Source organism: Acartia tonsa, chromosome 9, assembly GCF_053477335.1.
Source record: "Acartia tonsa isolate MP-2025a chromosome 9, ASM5347733v1, whole genome shotgun sequence".
Classification (NCBI taxonomy): domain Eukaryota; kingdom Metazoa; phylum Arthropoda; class Copepoda; order Calanoida; family Acartiidae; genus Acartia; species Acartia tonsa.
In genome coordinates, this window is record NC_137268.1 from 1,271,269 (window position 1) to 1,294,875 (window position 23,607).

Sequence of the window (23,607 nt, forward strand, 5' to 3'; positions counted from 1 at the left end):
AACTATTTTGGGGAAAATATGTAATAGTTATTTCTCGCATCGTATTATAAACAGCTTTCCGCGGATATAGAATGTACAATTATAAGATTAAATCCAGTTTTTTAGCCCCGAGGTGCCGAAGGCACAGGCTGAAAAAAACTGGTTTTAATCTTATGATTGTACATTTTTATATCCGTAGAAAACTGGATATACAGGGTGCGCCACATAAATCCGGACTTTTTTAAAACGGCCATAGCGCCAAAACTACTTGACCAATCAGGACGTTTGACCCCACTATAAAAAGCTTAGGTAATGACATTTTTGCTCATGAAAATCTTTGGACGATGGAGGACGTGAACGCCGAGCTGGCCGCGCATATGTTCAACAAGGCAGATTCGAATTGCGCAGATAAATTACCGTGGATTTATGACTTGGGCCTACTAAATCTGACCTCAGCCCATCTGTAGGTGAGATGGACTAATAAAACTTGCTGGAGATACTATCAGATACCTAGTGAAAACACTATAAAAGACTAGAGCTCTCTATCCCATCTGAATTGGCTGTAGTACTCCGACAAAGTGGATCGTGATAGATTTTAAGATGTCAAAAACGTCAAAAATCTTGAAAATTTCTCGGTTCTTGACTTCAGGGGCCCATATGGAACCTTGAAACTCGTTTTAGACTATGTATTGCGCTGATAACCCTATCTTAATTTTCATGCCATTTTTAAAAAGGTATAAAACGTTGTTCTAGATTAACTGTGGCCCAAATGAGAGCCGCCGTGTCAAAGAGTAGCTTTAAAGATGGGTTAATTTGGATCTTGCTGTTACTCACTCCTTAAGGATATGTGGCCTCCCAGCAGCCCCGATCTTAATCCAAGGGACTTTTGAGCCTGGAGCGCCATTAAAGCATGAACCAATAGACGCGCTCATACCAAGAAGACCTCTCTCACTGCATCTATCATGGAGAACTTCGCCTGCTTGAACAGGGACATGGTGACCAGGGTCGGCGGGCGGTTCAGGGGGCGGGTAGAGGCGATGATTGAGGCTGGCGGCGATTTTATTGAATAATCTAATAGTCATATACCTAGTTTGCTTTCCAGTTTTTAAAATTCAATAAAATCTTAAAAATTGACGATTTTATGTTCATTTGTTTAAAAATAAGAAAAAGTCCGGATTTATGTGGCGCACCCTGTAATACGATGCTAGACATAGTTTTTTCGTATGGATGAGAACCGGTTCCTATCCACCGGATTCAAATGAATACGATAAAAGCAATTACATTGCAGTTATGATCAAAATAAATTCAAATCAAATCACTTATTGTCTTTCCATCTACCCCTGATTCTTTTTGGGCCATATGACTCAAAAATTCATAATTGTTTATAGAACAAAATTATTGTTATGAGCAGGATAAAGAAAGATATTATGATAAACAAGTAGACAAAAAATGGAATGGTTATTATAGAATGTTTATTTCTAATATGGTCTTATAGACGATTCAGTCATATTTTGTCACTGTGTGTTTTTTTCACATGTAGAAAACTTTTTTGTTTCCATCTTTCCACCAATCAAAACTTACGATTGTAAAAAATGCTGAAAAAAATAAATGTTTATTAAGACCTGTTGCTTTTTTTCAGGAGGCTATGTTTGTCCTGTTCTATAAATTATTTAAATGATACTTGTCCTTTAGCAAAAGCTCAGTGTGCCATGAACTCCACATTTTTCATATCAGCATAGTCTATAGACTAATAGGCGGGAAGGGAGGGGACATTTGGCTGTTTATTGCACTAGTCCCCAAAGTTATATTATAACATTTACTTATTCATTGGCTTAACAACTTTGGAGACTTTAATTGAATTTTGTTTCCAAACGTATCGACCACTAATTGTTATCTACAGGAGGGGTAATTTAGTGTATCATCATTGGGGATGTACATCAATTTATCGGCCATTGCCTTATCCCTTTAGATCCCTGTATACAAGCGTGGAAGTGAATGCAATTGCACAACTATTAACTATTAGGACACAGGGATCTAAAGGGATAAGACAATGACAACATCCCCAATTATGATACACAAAATAAATCCTACTGTAGATTACAAGTAGATTATTACACTCAACTTAATAAACCAACCAAGCAAAATTCAATAAGATTCCCCAAAGTTACTGAGCCAGCAAATAAGAAAACTGCCAGATAAAGATTTAGGGACTAGTGTAATAAACAGCTCAATCTCTCCTCCCTCCCTGAATAAGAGAGTATGATAAAAAAGCTCAAATTATAATTGGCCTTAAATTAAGTAGAGACAAAAGAGGAGAAATTTTGATGACCAAAAGTAGACACCGGTGTTATTAATATAACAGGGACAATTATGTTTATGAGTAGAGTTATACAAACAAGAATGACAACATCCATAAGTAGCAAAGCATAAAAAATATGGAATAAACAAACAGTGAGTTCTAAAGCAGATGTTCAGTTCTCATAACAAAGTAAAAGAGAGAGAATATACAAACACTTCTAGAAAATCACAAAACCTTAAAAATAACGTTTACATCTTTTTATCTTTAATAGCAGCCTAGAAAATGGCATTTCACCAAACAAAATGAATTAAAAAGGAGCTAATCTACTAAAAATAACAGTAAATTTTATAAAAACTTGAAAGAAGATATCGCTTACCATTGTACACTAAGAATCTAAGTCCAAATATCGAATAAACATTAAGATTTTATATTTTACTTTTTCAGAGCAATTTTAACAAAATGTTCAAAACCTTAGTAACAACTTTTTGTAGCTACTCAAATTTGCTTGCCAACTATCTGACCACATTTTATTTTATTACATTTATTTGCGTAGCTACTCTATAATTAGGAACTGTCTGAACGTCCATTGAAATCTAAGCTCTAGCCTTTGAAGTAAATTATTTCAGGGAAGAAGTGGAAAAAGAATTTTACTACTTTTGGTTGGTCGCAAATAGTAGTATCCAAACTTTTCCTCCAATAATTTTAATCTATATGAAGGCTAATTTTGTTTAGTATATTTATGGGGGAAGGGATAAATCAAATTATTTTCCATTGTTGTATCCCCCAAGATTCTTGGAACGATGTAGCTCTTCAATCTTTGTCTGTTATTCTATACTATTTGGTTTGCAGAATAAAATATCCAAACTTTAAGGAAAGGGGGGAGGGGGGGTAAATTTTGAGTAAATTATTTATAGTGCTAACCATAGCTATTTAGACATTATAATTAATATAGTTTAGACAAATACATAATTGTTTAATCCATTAGGTATATAGTTAAGACTCTAGGGGGCTAGGTGTCGCTTCGGGTACTAGACCTTTCTCCACGCACCTTGAAACATACAAACAATACTTATGATTGCGGTGTAATGCGTCCATTCACCCATCAGACAACCAACTATTGAGATGCACGACCTTTGTCTGAGAAGTCCCAACTGTGCATGGTAGCGAGTTGCGCCTGTTTTGGGCCAAGGCATTCCCCCCACTCTAACTATTTACGTCGCGCATCTTACATAGTAGCAGTGGGAACCATTTTTAACGTCTTTAGTTATGACGCGGTGTCGGACCGAGAAACGAACCTATCACCTTCCCGACAACGAGCGGATGCGCTAGTGTTGAGCCACGGTCGCGGGTGATATCCATTAGGTATATAGGTTTGATCTTATACTTCACTGTGCCATTACTAAAGACGTCAAGATTGTACCTGCTACTCAGGGGGAATGCATAAGCCCAAACGGGCCTAACTCATAACCATAAACAATTAGAGACTTCAAAAAAATTTGTGCAATTAAATAGTTGGTTGTCTGTATGAGTTTGGCTAAATAATATTGCTCAACCATTGCTCGTAGGTTTAATATTGAAATGTCAACCATGGCCACTGAAGACTTTTAAGTTAAATTGTTAGTAGAATTGACAGGGGAAAATTTGTAGTCAATTTAGATTTATAATATGGACCTCATTTATTGGTCAATTCCTTCTCCAGTAGGAGGGGAGGGATTAGGGTAAATGGGATGGATGAGGGGTATCGTTATTTAAGCCAGCTGCGAGTTTCACTTTATTATAGTACATGAAAATCTGATGCAATATCCAAGAAATAATATTGATTATTGTTAGTCGACACAGCACTTTCAGGTTTAAAACATGACATTGTTCTAATCTTATATTACTCCCGTATTCAAAGTTAGTAATGGTTAGTTAACATATATGCTCAGCGAATGCGGACATATTTTATATGATTTTGTTAGATTTTTTTCTTACAGTGTTTACATAAAATAAAACTTTAAAAATATATGTTTTAGGGCTTTTCACACAAAAAAAAGAAAAAAAGTGTTTGTCAAAAAAGAAGGTCAAAAGGAGGGTCTACCTAGTACTCTGTCCTAAAGAAACATACAAAAAAAAACTATAAACTTTTCAATTAAATAAAGAATTAGAGGGGGAAGGTGGGTTCAGAGTCCGACAGTACACTTTGAGTGAAATTGTCGAAAAATATGTTCTAAAGTGTGCTTTTACTTTTTAACTTGTAAACCGACAGAACCCTAAAGTATCTAAAAGTAGCTTTATGCAATTTCTGATTAAGTGTTTCTGTTCCTAGAGTTAATGGTTAATTTGCAGATACGTTCCGTTTATAATTATTTACATATGCAAATATGTTCGCGCAAAGACACGGGGATCTAAAGGGATATGACATTGGCATATAAATTGATTTTCATTTCTATGATGATAAACAAAATTATCCCTTCTGAATATTTCAATTAGCGGTCGAAACGTTTTGACACTCAACTTAATGAACAAGCCATTCAAAACTCAGTTGTTCAGCCAACGAATAAGAAGGATTAATATAAAACTTTGGGGACTAGTGTAATAAACAGCCCTGGTAAAGACCGTGCTTATTTAATAGTAGCGAAGCAACTCAAAATATATAATTTTATTCTATTTGTAAGTTGGTCGTGTGTTTTATGCCTATACTTCCAATTAGTTTTTTCTGTCCTATATATTCCGTAAAAAACGTTGTTAATATTTAATTGCTTCTGACGTACAGACGGACAGTGTAAATTATAAAGATGATACGCTTCAATATTATGACAAACAATAGGAGTTAACACATTACAGATCATTTGCATGACGGGGATATTTCATTGCAAAGAAAAAAAGGTAATGAATTGAATATAGAATATGGATATATTGACAGGGGGAATTTGTCGTCAATTTAGGTTGCTTATACGGGACTCATTTACTGGTCAGTTCGTTCATCTAGTAGGAGGGGATGGGATGTAGTAAAGTGTTTGAATGGGGTATCGTTATTTTAGCCAGCTGCGCGAGTATACTTTATCTGAGAACATGAAAATCTGGTGCAACATCCAAGTAATGATATATCGATGGATGCGATTTGAACTGTTTTCTATTGGAAAAAAAAAATACAGACAAAATAGTTTTTTTTTGTAGATTTAATATCCCTCTTCTGATATCATTAGCAAGCAGCCGTAACAGATACAATAACCCATTCCAATATTAACAATATGGATAAAGATACAGTGACATAAAGGGATAGGACAAGGACCAATAAATTGATGTAAATTCCCAATGATGATACACAAAATTACACCTTTTGTATATTACAATTAGTGGTTTAAACTTTTGAACACTAAACTTAACAAAATTCAATAATTGTCCCTTAAGTTGTTAAGCCAACGAATAAGAAAACGTTATTTTAAAACTTTGGGGACTAGTGTAATAAACAGCCCCAAAATCCCCTTCCTTCCTAATAAAAATGGGTATTAGGGATAGATAAACGAAAGAAAAAAATTATCCAACCCCCTTCCCTATACAAGAAGTACAAAACTATAGCATTAATGAGGTTGGAAAAAGAAATTTATATTTCAAAATTGAAAAGGAGTAAGGGAATAAAACAATTATAGAGACACTTTGCGCATAAAAATCAATAAAAAATAATTAACATATAAATCAATAAGTATGTATGAATAGATGATAGGTATTTAAGTATTTATTAATGATTCACATAAACCATGGCTCGGCAGTCATATATTTATATGGCAGCTATTTATATTGCAAATCGCCAATCTTTTTAAACGTTAGTTAATGATTTTTATTAAAAGACAGGTAGCGCAGCAGTGTTACTGTCAAGAAATGGATTTATTATTACTTGGATCTTACACCAGATTATCATGTACTCCATTAAAGTGAAACGTGTAGCTTACTAACATAACGATCCCCCTATCCACTCCCCTCTTTATACCTCTTCCCCTCCTGCTGGATGAACGAACTGACCAATAATGATGCCTTAGCATTCTAAATTGACGAAAATTTTTCCCCTGTTATTATATCCACGTATATTCTATATCCATTTTTTCAGAAGATTTGTTTATAATTCACACAGGACACGTTGTGATGGGGGGTCAATTTATCGTCCATTGTCATATTCATGTTTCCCTGAAGCAAAAAAGTAAACATATTCTACAAATGATAAACCATTAACACATTCAATATTAGATATTCAGGGATCTAAAGGGATAAGACAATGGCCAATAAAGTGAGTAAATCCCCAGTGATTATACACAAAATTACCCTTTCTATAACCAACTAATTAAAATTCAATAGAAGTCCCGAACAAATTTTAGAAAAATAATATAAAACTTAAATTCGAATTTACCAAGCGAATAGATAATAAGAAATATTATCTTAAGACAAAAAAGTAAGTTTTTATTTCATTTCCACATATAAAACCTTATTTTAAATCTAGTAACTGTTTAAGAAGTAATATTTATTATGACTGACATTCCATCATAACAAAAACAAACAAAAAATGCCTCTGCAGCTAGCATCATGTTTTCATTCAATAAGAAGCAATTTTAGTAATGAAAAGGATATGTAATGTATAGAAAAAAAATTAAATTTAAAAAGCTAACTGACACATTTGATCTACAATCGCAAAAAAATATTGCTTATAGCCCCCAAATATTCGATATCCCATTAAAAACAGCTCAGATACACAAAATTCCATTGTGTCACATATATACAACCAAATATACATCCTACTACTTCATGTTCTGGTATGATCAAGTTAGACAAATATCAGTGAAACTTTTTGAAGACTAAATACATTTTTAAAATCTGAACATATTGACCAATTGTCAATTCAATTATTCCTGAATCTGTCGCAAAATGTGATTTGCAACAAAAACATTACGTGGCAATGCGCACACAGATATGTAAACAAACAAGGATGACGACATTCTAAGTGACAGAGCATGTAAATAATAAAACGCGGCAAAACGCAAGTTACATGTACAATGAATGTTAAAATGAGTGGTTTAATTGTTGTCTTTACTCTAAGAGTTAATCTTTATAAAACTTAAAAGTAAATCTGTCATAATACAAAAAGAGGATTCTTGTAAAAACTTACATACCCATCAAATCGAAGAAAAGGTATGCTACTAAAAAGTTTATTTATCTATGATTTATATCGTGATTACAGCCTAGTTGGTTTTGCAGTAAAGCAAATAACATGTGGAATTTGGGGGAGAGGGATAGTGCAATAGCTATTTTTTATCAGTGAGGGAGGGGACATTGGGCTATTAAACTAGTCCCCAAAGTTTTATAACAATATTCCATATTCTTTTTCTTAACAACTTTGGAGACTTTAACTGAATTTTGATTGATTGGTTCTTTATGTTGAGTTTCAACCACTAATTGTAATCTTGTGAGTGGTGGTTTTGTGGATCATCATTGGGGATGTACATAAATTTATCGACCATTGTCTTATACCTGATTTTAAAAAGTATATTATTAGGCTTTGGGGGATAAGCAAACAAACATTTGTAGCAAAAAATAATCACAACTATTCTTCAAGAAAAACAATTGTGCCTCAAACATTTTTCAAAACTAGGAAAATTTTATCACTTGCACACAATGTTTAATTAAAATAAAACTTATATTGCTTTAACTGTGATTAATAAAAATTCAAATAAGTGGGGTGCACAGGAATTTGCCAGAAAGGTGTATTTTCAAAGTGGGTAAAAAATGGGGAAGGCAGGCTTTAAATCAGCTTATTAACACAGCCAAGTCCCTACAAAAGAACAGTAATCAATTGGCTAGTAGATAAAAAGGGACTCTACCACTTGGGTCAGGTAATTGTCTGGATACTACATCTATACTTGTACATTTATTATCTAAGTCACAAGTATCAATAACTTTTATGTAAAACTATCTCAAGTTACTAAATCTTTTAAAATTCCTAATATGTCCTTAAACTGTCATTATAATATACACAAAAAGACCCATTTAAAGTGCTTAAAATATTTCAAAGAATAAAGGTTGATTTATTTCTTTTTTTTTGGTTCAATTTCCTTAAGATTAAAAAGGGCAGCTAAAAAGCACCCCTTATCATATCTCTTTAGAGGTTTGTCAGATAAGTTTTTTTCTTTCTATATTTTGTTTTCTAAAGTGGTTTATTTTTTCTCCATAGGAAATTACTGTTTTAATAGATTCATTGAGGATATTTCTAAAGGTAGGGGGTCCAAAAGAGTTAAAAGTAAAAAAAGACAATTATAGTTAGAATAGTACTTTTAATATCAAACCATGCAATAGGATGAAATATTCTTGAAAGTATGGCACCTTTAAATCTTCATGCAAGTAAACTTTTAACATGCTTTTATTCTAACGCCAACACTTTTTTATGATATAACTGTCATTTTAGCTAGATTTTATTCATGGTGATTTCTAGCTGATTAGCAATAAGTTTAGCATCACTATCAGCCAAGTCTTATAAGATGAAACTAGCCGTAAAATGCATTTTAAACAGTTTGGGTAGACTTTTTTATCACATATATTTAAGATATTTGACCCTTTCACTTGCAAGTATCTAACCAATGCAAATCATCCAAAGGATGGGAACAAAAATAAAATATCAGTTACGTTCAAGTATATTGTCTTTGTGAATGCGAGTGTCAAAAACAGAACAAAGTTTTATAGACAAATAATGTTTTTATGCACTTGAGATTTAAACACTTGTTTTGTATAGTGATTCGAGGGGGGGGGGGGGTATTAATTTATCTTCTATTGACCTATCCATATGCATCTCTGGATATAAATATTAAAGAAATATATATAAGCATAAAAAGTCGGGTTTAACGAGCTCCTACTGGGAGGCTGAAGGCTAACCAAATTTTATTCAAAATCTACAAAATGTTGTATAGAACCCATTTCAGGACCATCCTTAGGCAAGTTTCCAGAATGAAATGCTAAGGCGTATTAGTTTAAAAGGACGTCCAAGCTTTTGAGGGACATAAAATGAGAGGTATTAAAGTTAGAAGGGGGGTAAACATCCCTTTACCTCCCCCCATGGACGTCACGGTTAGTGATATTATACAAAGTAGTAATGGTTTTTGTCTGGAGCTAATGATCTCAGAAATTGCTGCTCTCAATGGGTTGTACTTTTTAGAGAAGCTTGATGCCTTAAGTTGTTTTAGGCTATTTTTATATCCAGCCCTTCACTAACGGCAAGGGTTAAATCAACTATTATATAAAAGGTATATGTAAATTGACAAAAAAATTGAGGGATAAATTTAAAAATGAGTGGGAGAAACCATTGTGAATAGGTATATGAAGTTACAGACATAGCAAATGGTTAGGAGAGCGAAGCTAAAAAAGACACGCTCAGTGTGTTAAAAAAAGGGAATATTATAGAAAGGGAAAGTGAAAGTAGGTCCAAAATACCCAAACAAATTTCTAAACTTGAGTCCAATTGAATTTAGTCTTTTTTTAACGCCAATGAAAAGGGTGAAAGGGTTAGACGCTATCCCGGCCAGGAAAAAAGGAGTAGTTAAAATAAAAGTATGTCTGCCTGTACATAAAAATCTGGCTAACCATTGGATTTATTGAAATTTACTCAACAGGAAAGTTGATAAATATAAAGGTCAGAGCTGGATCTTCAAATCATTTTAGTGGTGAGCCAGATCGGGGTGAGCCGAATTTCAGCCAATCACAGCGCGGCATTTCATAAAATGATGTGCTCTCATTGGTGTAAAGTTGGCTCACCCCGATCTGGCTCACCACTAAAATGATTTAAAGATCCAGCTCTGGTTTTTATTTTTAAAAAAATTACTCTACTTTCAATTTTTTTAGCATTGAATAAAATGAAGCTGGTAAAAGTGGCTGACTCAAATTATGACCTCAAAAAAATAACCAATGAGGCCAGTATACACTGTAATTGACCAATGGTAATATTTATAGTGGCCTCTCATTGTTTAATTTTATTTAAGGTCATAATCTGAGTCAGCCACTTTTACTAGCTCCAATAAATTATAAAATCAATCGTTTTTGTAATTGTCTCCTACGCCTGTATCATATGATATTAGAATGTAAATAAAAACAAAATCTCTGACATTTCTCTATCCCTAGGTCCCTGGTAATATCCTATTGGACACATTGGTGTACTGAACGAACTTAAAACAGCGATTCCAAAACTTATTAAGATTCAAATGCTTAAAATTTTTAAAAAGGATCTAAAAAAGAAAATTTGCACAAAACAAAACTGAATAGAAAATTATTAAGTTTGAATTAAGCATTTAATCCTTTAATTAGATGGCTTTAATGCAAAACTTTAAACTAAGCCGTGAATAATGGGTTCAATCTGTTTATGGGCCAAGGTATTCCCCACAAACTAATAAGCGCCTAATATTTACATACAAATTGAGAAATGAAATAAGTTGACAACTCATAAAATAAGCTTAACTTGCATTTTCGTTAATCTTGTTTCCATAGAAATTTAAAACACCGGTATAACAATTCGATTAAAACCTATAAACTCATTTCGCAGTGTTGTGTAAGAATAACTTTAAAATCCACCCTAAGTCTGTCTGTGAAAAAAGCCATATATCTTTTTTTGTGTCAAACTTTACCCTACATTTTTGTTAACCCCCTTAGTTACAGCGTATATGCCTTTCTTTTACAATTTTTAAAATATAGATATATAGAAATTTTAGCTGATAATTTTAATAATAGAATAGAATATAATAGACAATTGTCCGCGGAAATAAAAATGAAAAATTACAGGACCTATTTCTAGTTTGTTGTAGTTTTAATTCATCGGACAATTGAATTCAGAGAATACTGGAAATTTATACTGTATAAAAATTAGGGTTGGGCCGGATACTTTTTTGGCCGGATACCGGATACCGGATATCCGGCTGATTTCAAATGCCGGATATCCGGTATCCGGCAAATATCCGTTTATCCGGCCAAATTACCGGATATCCGGCCGGATAACCGGATAAATTACCAGATATTAAAGTAGCAAAAAAAATTTATTAATAAACTGTTAAGATTTCATATGTAAAATTTACATAAAGATAAACATATTCAAAAAATGTTCTTCTAGCTTCAATAATAAGAAAATTATAGCCATATAAAATTTTAAAAAGCAGAGATTTTTGGTGTAAAATAAAAAAAAAGTTATAGCCGGATATCCGGCCGGATAGTTTCAATATCCGGTATCCGGCCGGATATTGAAAATGGCCGGATATCCGGCCGGATATCCGGCCACACCGGATATCCGGCCCAACCCTAATAAAAATTAATACATTTTGTCTTAGTGATGATTGGTTTTTTTTTTAACAGAAAAAGTCTTTCTTAGTATACTAAGTTTAAAAAGGGTTTGAAAAAAGAAAAATGGCCCAAATCAAATATGGAACATCAAAGGGAAAGTTTAATTTGCCTTAATAATGAAACATACAATTTAAGAGGGGTGAGATAAATGTTGCACCATATTTAAAAGAAAAAAGTATTAAAAATGCGACTGAGACAAAAACAATTTTGACTCTACTGTGGGAGTAGGCGTTTATTTTTTCTTTTTTCTTGGGGATTGGCAATTTTTTCTAAAGGTAACTTATCTTGGGAGGGTGGTGGTACCCTTTCCCAAAATAGTTTTAAAACTTCCCAGGACCTACCATGGACAATAAAAAAGAACAATATCGGTTCAGCGGTTAGCAGATCCATCGGTACAGACAGACAGGCAGACAGACAGATATCCTGTTACTTTATCATAAGGATGAATGTTTAAGTGAAAGGGAATTTTTAAAGTAGCCGTTTTTGCCCCTCAGGGGGGAGTAGTCATTCTCGCCCCACTAGGGGGCCAATAAAATAGAAACAAAAAGTTTGGTGTCAGACTTTTAGAGATATAAGGGATATTGTAAAAGGTAAAAAAAATCGCTTAATTAATAAACATCAATCATATGAAATGCATTTCTTTTAAGCATCATGCTAAAGAATAGTTATTTCTCGCATCGTATTATGAAAAGCTTTCCGCGGATATAAAGTGTACAATTATAAGATTAAAACAAGTTTTTTTTAGCCCCAAGATGCCAAAAGCGGGCTAAAATATTAAATAACTGGTTTTATCATATGATTGTAAATTTTTATATTCGTAGAAAACTGGATAAAATACGAAGCTAGACATAATTCTTTCGTGTTGATGAGAACCGGTTCTAATCCACCGGTTTCCTAAAGCGAAATAGGGGACCAATTAACTGAATTTTTAGGAAAGCTTCTTATGTGTTTTAAGATTATTATAGGTGCTAGGGTCGAAGCAGTAAAATATAGTAAAACTTTTTTATTGAAATCTTTAAAACCTTTTATTTCTGAACTTTAAGAAGTGCGACTTCAATTTGAAATTTTTAATGTTTTTTAATCATTAATATTTTTAATGATGCAACCTACTAATTTTTTAGAGATTTTTCTTAAGCATGAAGCTCAATTATCAGAAAATAAGTTATGAAAATACCAATCTGTAACTCAATTATTACATAATAATACCTATGATAAGACAGTATTTAAAGTTAGGGATCTACTTATACTTATCCTTCATATGAAAGTAACATGGTCTGTGTCTATGTCTGTCTGTACCGAAGGATCTTGCTTACCACTGAACCGTAACGGTTCTCTAGGGGCGTAGACGCTGGTATATAATATTTAGCTAATAAAAACCCAACTAGATTGTAAAAATACCATTTTCACTACCACTCATAGTTAGAATTGTTTACAAATTGTTTTTTAGCAACTTTCACTTTTGGACAGGAGTAGAACTCCCGCAAATTGTACAAATATTATAATATGTACTGCTGCTTTGTCAGACAATTGATATTTTGAATAAAAAATGAGAACTTCTTCATGAAAGACAAAGGCTATGTAATCAAAAAGATTAAGTCTTTGATGCAAAAACAACTTGCTTGCCTTTGACTTTGCAGGTGTTATGTTTTATGATGTTTTGTTATGATTACTTAGTTTGTTCATTTATCGCTTTAACAAGGGCCTTGAGCTGTCTCTTATAACAATAAAGTATTGACTCATGACTTCTCCCGAGTATAATATAGATCAAAACTATAACATGTCAACAAACCAAAAATAACCTAAAATTTATGACTTTCTTACTGTGTAACAAAATAATTTACTTTTTACGTCTAAAACTAATCAGATTGTTGTTACTGTCCCACTTACAAACAAATTCATTCTTGTTATAAAAACTTGACCGTCATATTTACTTCTTGATTGAAAACTCAGTTGGGCTCTAAGTGAAACAATTATACTCGAACATTCGGGGCCAAATATTTTGAAAACAAAACGTCCGAAGATTTAAATAAAATTAACAGATATATAACCATAAGTAAAGAACAAATACCTAAAATTAACTTTTGTGTGTAAACATTAAGATTTTGCCAGATTAAATAAGAGCTTCATTTTAACTTCTACTAGAAATCTTAATTCCATTTTTGTGAGTAAATTCAAAGTGAAAACTTTACCATTAAAGAATATAAATGCTGTGCAATTAGATCTCAAAACAGCTGTATTGATAGCCTGTTCTTTTGCGTCTTATTCAAGATATTCTTAAAGAGATCATAACGGGTTGATGAGGGGAGGTAAAAGGAAGATGAAGCCAGGGAGTAAGGGAGGGGACAATGGATCGAATATTCAATTTTTAAGTAGTCTCAGACTTTGGGGACTGGCTTAAAGGGAATGTGCACGAATACAGCAGATTCTTACTGATTTTGGGGACTTGCGCATCAATGCCCCGCTAACTAGCTGAGCTAGTTTTGAATATGCAGACAGAAAAGTTTGTTATTTATCGCTGGTTTTAACAAATATTTTTTCCCAAGAAAATGTCGTTTCATTTATAGAAACTCTACTGTGGTATTTATGTATTAAATAATCTAAGAACCGCTTGAATTTTGGGGTCAGTTATAAATATATTAGAAGGGTTGAGGGTGGTTTAAACAAGATTTTTCTAGTGATTAATTACAGAATGTTTACTACATTGTGATGTGTTGATAATTTAATTTTCAAGTAAATGATTTTTTTCTTAGAACTAATTTTGTTCTAAATTAGGTTACCATGATCCCCTTACAATTTTGGTAAAATTTTCTTGAAAAATCTGGTTTTCGTTGCTTTTCAGCGAACCCTCTTAAATTGAATTAATTGCCCATTGTCCCCTCCCTTACTCCCTGAGATGAAGCATATATTCCACATTTTTTACTTCAAAAATATGAATTTTAATACAGTAAGAGGCGCAGCAAAAAATGTAATAAAAAAGCGAACATGGACCTATAGTGATGAATTTTGCTCTACATATATCTATCTATTAATTTATATTTACGTCGTGGAAATAAATCTACACTAGATGTTCAGATGAACATTTTAAAAGTTTGCATAAAATCCTCAAGAATATCTCCATATTTTTTAAGTATCTTAGGCAGGTAGGGAGGGTACATTGGGCTTTTTATTACACTAGACCCTAAAGTTTTATAATAACGTTTTCTTATTCGTTGGCTTAATATCTTTCGGGAAGTTGAGTGTACAAACGTTTCAACCACTAATTGTAATATACATAAGGTGTAGTTTTGTTTAACATCAATGTAACATCAAGAAAAGCTTTAAATTAATTAAATTACAATAAAAAAATTTCTACTGGTATAATTTTATGACAGCAAAAGCAGGAATGATTTTAATTGTTTCGAAACGTCTATCTTTTATCTGTCTGTAATATCAGTATACCTAACTTTCATAGGATTCCAATAAAATCTGCATTCTTACCTGAAATAAAATCAAATATTTAAAAGTGTATTCTTTTTATATTACCAGGAGCTTCGCCCCAAAAGATATTAGAAAGTCCACCTCCTATATAGAATCGTTTGTTCGTCGTGTGTAAAAAAAGCCGTTTTTTGTCCAACCCAAAGAAAATAGCTAAAAATCATTACAGGACCAGTAGGTATGTTCTCTGAAGAGTAGAACCCAATCGTTTCAGCGGTTACCGAGAACTTAAGCTTCAGACAGACAGACATCGTTCTACTTTGTATAATAGGTAATGATATTCTAAAATCCTCAAGAATATACTAAAAATAATGTAAAATGTTCGAGTGTAGGCCTTTGCTAGTAAAAATGAAATATGCCTTTCTGTGTAGAGTTTCTACAGGGATAGGAATAAATATTCTAACATGGCTTTAAAACCGATAAATATCCGCTGGATTAGAACCAGTTTTCAGCCATACTGTAAATTCTTGAAGAGCATAGTATTACAGACAATTTTCTACGAATATTAAAATACATAAAAACTAATACCTACCAGTTTTGTTTTGGTTTAATCTTACAATTTTTCATTTTAATTTAAGCAGAAAGCTGTCTATAATATGATAATAATAATTAACTATTTACATATTTCATTTAATTCCATCATGTAATGTATTCCCTAAATAAAAGGATGGACAAAATATAATACAAGAATGACAACATCCATAAATAGTAAAGCTCAAAAACATAAAAATTGCAGATCGACGGACTAAAGATTATGATTTTTTCTAGTTCTCTAAGGATATCCAAAGAAGGTGTATCAACTTTTTTGCTTTTTATTTAAGATAGCTAGCCGGTTCTTTTAGTAAGTAGTAGATGTAAAATTTTTCATAGAATTCAGATATGCAATCGGTTTTTTTGTAGACCTCTTATTTTTGAAGTAATTTAAGTTTTTAAAAAAAATAATTAAGTCGGTTTCAAGGTACTAAAACGCAACAAAATAAAAGAAGAAAATGGCCAGTATGAACAAAAATAGTAAGATCTTTAATTTGACACCTTACTTTTAAAATTCTGTTGAGTAATTATTGAAAAAATCAATTTTTTTAATCTCGGTTTAATAAAAACTTTAAACCTAAATATTTTATCAAACAGACATAAAAAATATGGGTTCATATATACCTTTAGAATCAGAAAAATATTATGAATCCATTCTAAGCGAAATTGAAAAAGTTTTAAAAAATTGTAATAAAAAAATTAAAAAGTTTATTTTAAGAATTGTAACTACTAAACTAGCCAATCACAAATCGCGAAAATTGACGAATCGCAAAGCTTAACCTATAAAGTTAACCAATAGAATTGCCGAAAAAAAAGGAGAACGTTCATACAATATATACAATAGATACTACAATAAATATAGTGATATTACAGAACATGTAAAGAATAAAAAATTATGAACAAATATGCATCAGTCTGTTTATAAACTTCAAAACAATGCAATTAAAAATACATTATTGTTTCTTGTGTTTAAAAAATATCTGCTACATTGCATTGTCTTTTGTTTAGGTTTTGTTCAGGTTTTATTCAAGCTAACCCTTTAAAGCCGAAAATTATGATTCTTAAAATAAACTTATATTTTTTATTTTAGTTTTATAAAAGTTTTTCAATTTTGCTTAGGATGGATTCGTATTATTTTTCTCATTCTAAAAGTATATATGAACACCTACATTTTATGCCTGTGAGAGGATATTTTTAATTTCAAAGTTTTGATTAATCCGAGGTTAACAAAATAGATTTTTTCAATAATTACTCAACAGAATTTTAAAAGTAAGGTGTCAAATTAAAGATCTTACTATTTTTGTTCATACTGGCCATTTTCTTCTTTTATTTTGTTGCATTTTAGTACCTTAAAACCGACCTAATTATTTTTTCAAAAAACTTAAATTACTTCAAAAATAAGAGGTCTACAAAAAAAACGATTGCATATCTGAAATCTATGAAAAATTTTACATCTACTACTTACTAAAAGAACCGACTAGCTATCTTAAATAAAAAGCAAAAAAGTTGATACACCTTCTTTTGAAATAATATTGGAAAAAACCTGAACATCTATCAATGTTCCTGATAGCATATAGTTCTGAATTCATATTTGTGTTTTTACAATTAAGCTATATTTTTAATATTATTACCTATAGCAATTGGATAGTGCAAAACTACAATTCATGTACAATTTTGTTTAAACTTTCAAATTAATCCTCTGCTTATTAAATTCTAACACTCTACGAGTCTACAAAGTTATAGTTGTCCTTTCTCCTGATTTTAGAGCTTCTCTTTCATAGATGTTGTCATCCTTGTTTTTCTATGATGTTTTTAACTGTTAGCTATATAGACACTTTGGGTATAGTCTCTTTCGTGGCAACGCCCCTTAGGGGACGTTTTTTTCGTATTTTCGCAGTAGCTTTTCTCCTATTTCTAGCCCCTGCGGGGGGCTCTAACCCTGCGGGGCAATCACGTTACTTAATATAACCTAACCTAACCTAAAATAACCTATCAAAAGCCATTTTGAAAATACGACGAATCGCCCCTTAAGAGGCGTTGCCATGAGAGAGACTTTACTATGATTACGTGATTGATACAATCACTCTATCCTCCTTTTTGTCTTGTCTTTTTATTATAACATTAAAAACCCGAATTTTCAGCTAAGAAATGCAAATATGCTAAAACCTTTTTTTGGCAATTTTTCCCGAACTTTTTTTGAACAAGTATAATTATGATACATAACACATTTTTTATATTTCCGGAACAGAAAACAGGGAGAGGGAAAAATATTACAAAATATGAATTTTACAACAGGACTGATGAAGATTTAAGCTATAAATAAATTTGAAATGGGATATGAATGAATATAGAATATACGTGGATATTATGGCAGGGGAAAAATTGCCATCAATTTAGGTTGCTAACATGGACATCATTTATTGGTAAGTTTGTTTATCCAGTAGGCGGGGAGGGGATAGGAAAAGGGAGTGGATGGGGAGGAGGAAATCTTTAGTTTAGCCAGATACACATTTCACTATATTAGAGTACATGATACAAGTAATAATAAATCTCTTTGAGATTTATAAAGGAAAATTATTTTATCATATTGTGTCTTCTAAAATCTCGTGTTTGGGAGGAACTAATATTCTACAACTTATAGGGAATCTTTTCTTTACTTAAGAATATGACAGGATTTAGGCCATTATTATGGTGATGAGTGATTATTAGTTTTAAAATACAATAATTCTTACTTGATCTTTATTATTTTACAATGAATATATCATTACTTGGATCTTACACTAGTTTTTCATGTTCTCTAATAAAGTGGAACACGCAGAGAGCTAAAATAATGGTTTTCCCCTTCCACCCTCTTTACCCTATCCCCATCACTACTACTGGATGAACGAACTAACCAATAAATCACAGGGTAAATTGCAACCTAAATCGACAACAATTATATTCTGCATCCATTTTTCTGCTGTCCTGTTTTTCACAAAATTATTCTTAATCCAAGTAAGGTACTATAATTATTTTAACATATTTTATATTTATTTTTTATTTATTGCTTTTGTAGCATCTTCTTAAGTAACTTTTTCCCTCATGAAAGAAATGTTCGTTTGTGGCTGAATTTCAGTTTATGTAAAAATGCCAAATCACTTTTAGATAAGAGATATAAAAATGCTTGTGCTAAATATATTTTTGATATGAGCTCAAAAATATTGTGAGTAATTTTGTCAGTGTTGGTTGTATTTATGACATAAGAAAAACAAGATGTACAAGTGTCATGGCTCAAAGATGTGTACATTATAATAAGAAAATGGTTAGGATTGCAAAAGGCAAACCTTTCAAGGCTCACTATCCGTCACTTCTAAAAAATCCCTGTGCACTCAATGCCTTTTATCCCTCAAATATGAACTGATTTAGAATTTCGTCTGATATACAATAATCAATGGATAATACCTTTCCTGTTTTATTTAACAGTAACACACAAATTAACAAAATATTTACAGTACAAACAATATTAGGTAGATAGTTTATTTTACGCCGTCTTGAAAAAAAGGCAGCTATGATTTTGTTATTACCTACACGTCCGATCATAAAGAGAATAACTAAACCTTTATTTGTTAATTAAAGGATTTTAAAAATCAATATACACATTGCTTTAATTAGTGGTTTATATATCACTAGCGGCTACGCCCCCTAGAGGCCTCTAGTGGCACTTTAAATGTTTTTATTTTATTTTAAATATATAACTTGAGAAATAATTTCTATGTTGCGTTTTTTTGTGATTTCTCTTGGGAGAGTGGTGGCACCCTCCCCCAAAATAGTTATAAAACCTTCCAAGGAACTCTGAGGAGCTACATTGTAAAGGAAAACCATATCGGTACTTATTATTATTGGACGTTATCATCCTTGTTTATCTATAAAAGAGCCATTTAAACATAGTAGTAGTTGTTGTTTATAGAAAAAAAGGCAACAGATGTTATTTTGATTAAAATAAATCATTTATAACAGCTGGTTTTAAGGTCTTTTTATGTCCTAAATATAACATTACCAGTGGCTTCTTACTTTTTTCTCAATAGCACAACTTTTGTCTGAAAGTCTTACCGTTGCACGACATTAAGTTACGCTTTCTAATAGGCCTAAGTGCTACACCTTATCTTAATATAAATGTAATGCACTTAGTAGCAGTTAGGGATTATTTTAATGTCTTTAGTTACGCCACTAGTATGGCCGAAACTTGTTAAGAATTTATGGAAAAACGCGGGTAATATTTCTGATGTCACATCCAGAATGAAAAAATCCTTGAAACCAACTTTACTTGATAACATTTCACAGTATGTTCATGCATTAAAGACAATATTATTTACATAATAGCAAAAGTAAGATTTTTTTGTTTCACCGTTTCTGTATCACATCGTATTATAGACAGCTTTCCGCAGATTAAAACCTGTGTTGTTAGCTACGAGAGAAGAAGATCCGGGCTAAATTTTTTAAAAATATTGATATAAAATTGTAAATCGATGCTATACATGATTTTTCAGTATGACTAAGAACCGATTCTAAACAGAGCGGAGCAATACTGTATACATTTCTTATTTCAATCGATTTTAAATTGTTTTTGAGGGACATCTTTACTTATGTTGTCAACCTTGTTTTGGAAATACTTCATTAGGAGATAATAAATTTAGTCTTTTCAATAACTTTTTTCTTCATTATACTTAAATTAATAGTTAATTTTATTTCCTATTATTCTATATATTGCTTTATATGTAACATATTTTATTTAATGATGCCTCCATAGAATTTAAAAACTCCGCATACGGTCATGACACAAAGATAAAATTAAAAGTTAAAATAAAAAAAAATAACAAATATATCTCTGAAATATAAATCTATTTCTATCATAAATATTTTTTAACCTTATAGTCATAGGAATTATAATTACAAAATTCTACTTTTGTTTTGAAAATAAATGCTAAAAATTTCATGTTTGAAATCAAACGGACAATTCTGAATTAACGATTATAGCTTTTAGTTCCGGAATGTTGCACCAACTGTTCATAAATATAGAAATGCTTTGCTTTGAAAAATAATTATTTATCGCATCGTGTTATAGACAGCAATGCTGGAAAATGATGTATCGTATCATATTATTTTTTATGAAAACGGGCCCAATAACAAGGTGACTAATATGTGATTTGATTTTTTTGTGAAAAATTGTCCATAATTCGATTTCATACATTATTTTTCAGCATAGTTGAGAAACGGTTCTAATCCAGCGGATATTGATCGGTTTCGTAGCCATACTGGAAAATGTTTACTAACCTGGAAGCTGATTTCATCCTGCGCCTGTTTGACATACTTCTTGACCGCGTAAGCCGCGGCTACCGCGGGCGTATTTATGTCACTGTCGTCAGAGATGATGTATCTAAAAACAGAAATGGATATATTATTACTTGGATGTTAAACCAGATTTTCATGTACACTAATCAAGTTAAACACGCAGCGGCCTAAAATAACGATAACCCTTTACCACAATCCCTCTTCTCCTACTGGATAAACGAAATGACCAATAAATAAAATAAGTTCCATGAGTTAGAAACCTAAACTAAAGACGATTTTTCCCTTGTCATAATATTCACTTATATTCTAGATTCATTAAAACAGCATAATTATCCTATTATATCCTTATACTAAAGTAACAGGATGTCTGTGTGTCTGTGTATCTGTGTGTCTGTACCAAAGGATCTCGCTAACCGCTGAACCGATCGGGTTCTCCTTAACAGGGTAGCTTCTCATAGGTCCCAGGAAGGTTTATAACTATTTTTTTTTGGGGGGGGGGGGACACCCCCAACCCCCCAAAAAAATGAAAAATCCCCCCCCCAAATTTTTTTTTTTAAATTTTTTAAACTAAAATTAAAAATGAGGGGGGGGGGACAACCCCCCCCCAAAATTTTTTTTTGCCCCCCCCAAATTTTTTTTACTTTTTCTTTAAAAATTTAAAGTAAGAAATTGGGTTATTAAATTTGACTCGTTCCTCCTCAAGTGCCCCTAAAGGCCTCTAGGGGCGTAGCCGCTAGTAAAGTAATAAGCTTTTTTAGCCTGTAAAGAAGGATCTCCCTAACAGCTGAACCGATATAGTTCTCATTTACTGTGAAGCTTCTTATAGGTCCAGTGAAGGTTTTTTAAAACTATTTTAGGGAAGATAGGTATCTTTACCCTCCCATTAAAAGATGCCCCTCAATTTTTTTAAAGATCTTCTTTTAGAAATCAAATTAAAAATAGGTGAGGGTGGACTTTTCCTCCTAATACCTTAAGTTCCCAAAGAGATTTTCTAGGGACGTAGCCACTAGTCTATAATACAAAGTAGAACGATGTCTGTCTGTCTGTTTGTTTGTACCGAAGGATCTCGCTAACCGCTGAACCGATCAGGTTCTCCTTTACAGGGTAGCTTTTCATAGGTCCCAGGGAAGGTTTATAACTATTTTCTTGGGAGGTGGGACACCCCCAACCCCCCAAATTTTTTATTTATTTTTTGCCTTAAATCAAAAATACGAAAAATTAGGTTGATCAAACCCTTTGGGGAGAAGCCGCTAGTGAACATTAAAAAGAAAAAGTTGTCTAACAATAATAATCATTAAAATTGAAGTCTTGAATCCATCAAAAATCTAAATTTCAATGTCAAGTCTGCTTAAAAATAAGATGTTTATATTTATTGTTATTTTTAACATCATAAACAATTTCACTTATCAACAATACTTCATCTTGTTATGCAACAGTTTTTAAAATTAAATTGATTTTATAATTAGTTAATGCTTGTTTTACCAATCTATTAAGTAAAAATAAAACAACAATAATCAATTTGCCAAAAAAACATCCATACTTTTAAAAATGTACTGGCGAAAAATTTTTCGCTTTACTTTGTCGTCTGTTCCAAAGCAATGCCGACCTCAACACGTAGCCCACTCGCTCGTCGTCGGGGAGGTGATAGGTTCGAATCTCGACTTAACACCGCCTCATAACTAAAGACGTTAAAAATGGTTCCTACTGCTTCTATGTCAGGTGCGCGACATTAATAGGGGAAATGCTTTGAACCAAAAAAGGCCCAACTCATTACCATGCACAGTTAGGACTTCTTAGACAAAGGTCGTGCAATCAAAGGATTGGGTGTTACTTAACCTAATACCCCTGAGAGAAAAGGAGACATTTGGCTCCCCTTGGTTATCCGGGATTGTTGGACAACATCTCCGCCCGAGGTAAGTAAGCAATGTAATTTGTAAATATCCATATTACTTTAAACAGAGAGACAAAAAAGAAACTTTTTAGTTTATAAAAACTGAGTGTATACATAATGCTCAGGGTGGATAGGGAATGTAATTGTACAATGGTAGTTTAATTCATTTGTTACCCATCTCTCAGGGAGAAAGGGGATATTGTGCTGTTTATTACACTAGTCCTCAAAGTTTTATTATATCGTTTCATTAAACTTTGGGTACTTCTATCGAATGTTGATTGGTTGGTTCATGTCTAATTTGAGTGGAGATGCGATCCCCAATTTTCAAATTCTTTGAACGTACATATAAGACTTTTACAGAAATGCTTCGCACCCAGATTATCTATCTATGTTCAATATAAAGTTAACACTATATAAGAGTAGAATCTAAATATTTGATTGACGTGCCTCTGTAATTATCAAGTAACATTCAGGCATGAGACACAATTACTTTAGCTAGGCCCAAGGCATTATTTGTATCCTTTTATGTATTCATAGGCCTACCTTTACCAATATAACACCATATATGGGTAACGCTAGCCTATTCATGGTAAATTGAATGTGATTCCTTAATATTATATGTTTATTAAAGACATTTAGTTTATTGATAAAGTAATCATGTAACCAATTAGTACAAGTATGTATGCCTACAACCATGCCTGATTTACGTCACAAGTTAACATACAGACACTTTATTGAACAGACAAACACTAAGATCCTTATTATA

The 23,607-nt window shown here is 32.2% G+C and overlaps 1 protein-coding gene across 1 annotated transcript in view; it reads right to left on the reverse strand.

Moving 5' to 3' along the window:
- The window catches only part of LOC145328395 (uncharacterized), a 310,864-nt gene that overhangs the window by 199,990 nt on the left and 87,267 nt on the right, over positions 1–23,607 (reverse strand). Inside the window, exon 13 of the mRNA XM_080172033.1 lies at positions 20,933–21,035. Within this exon, the coding sequence (XP_080028159.1) occupies positions 20,933–21,035 (103 nt within the window). The remainder of the gene's footprint in view (positions 1–20,932; positions 21,036–23,607) is intronic.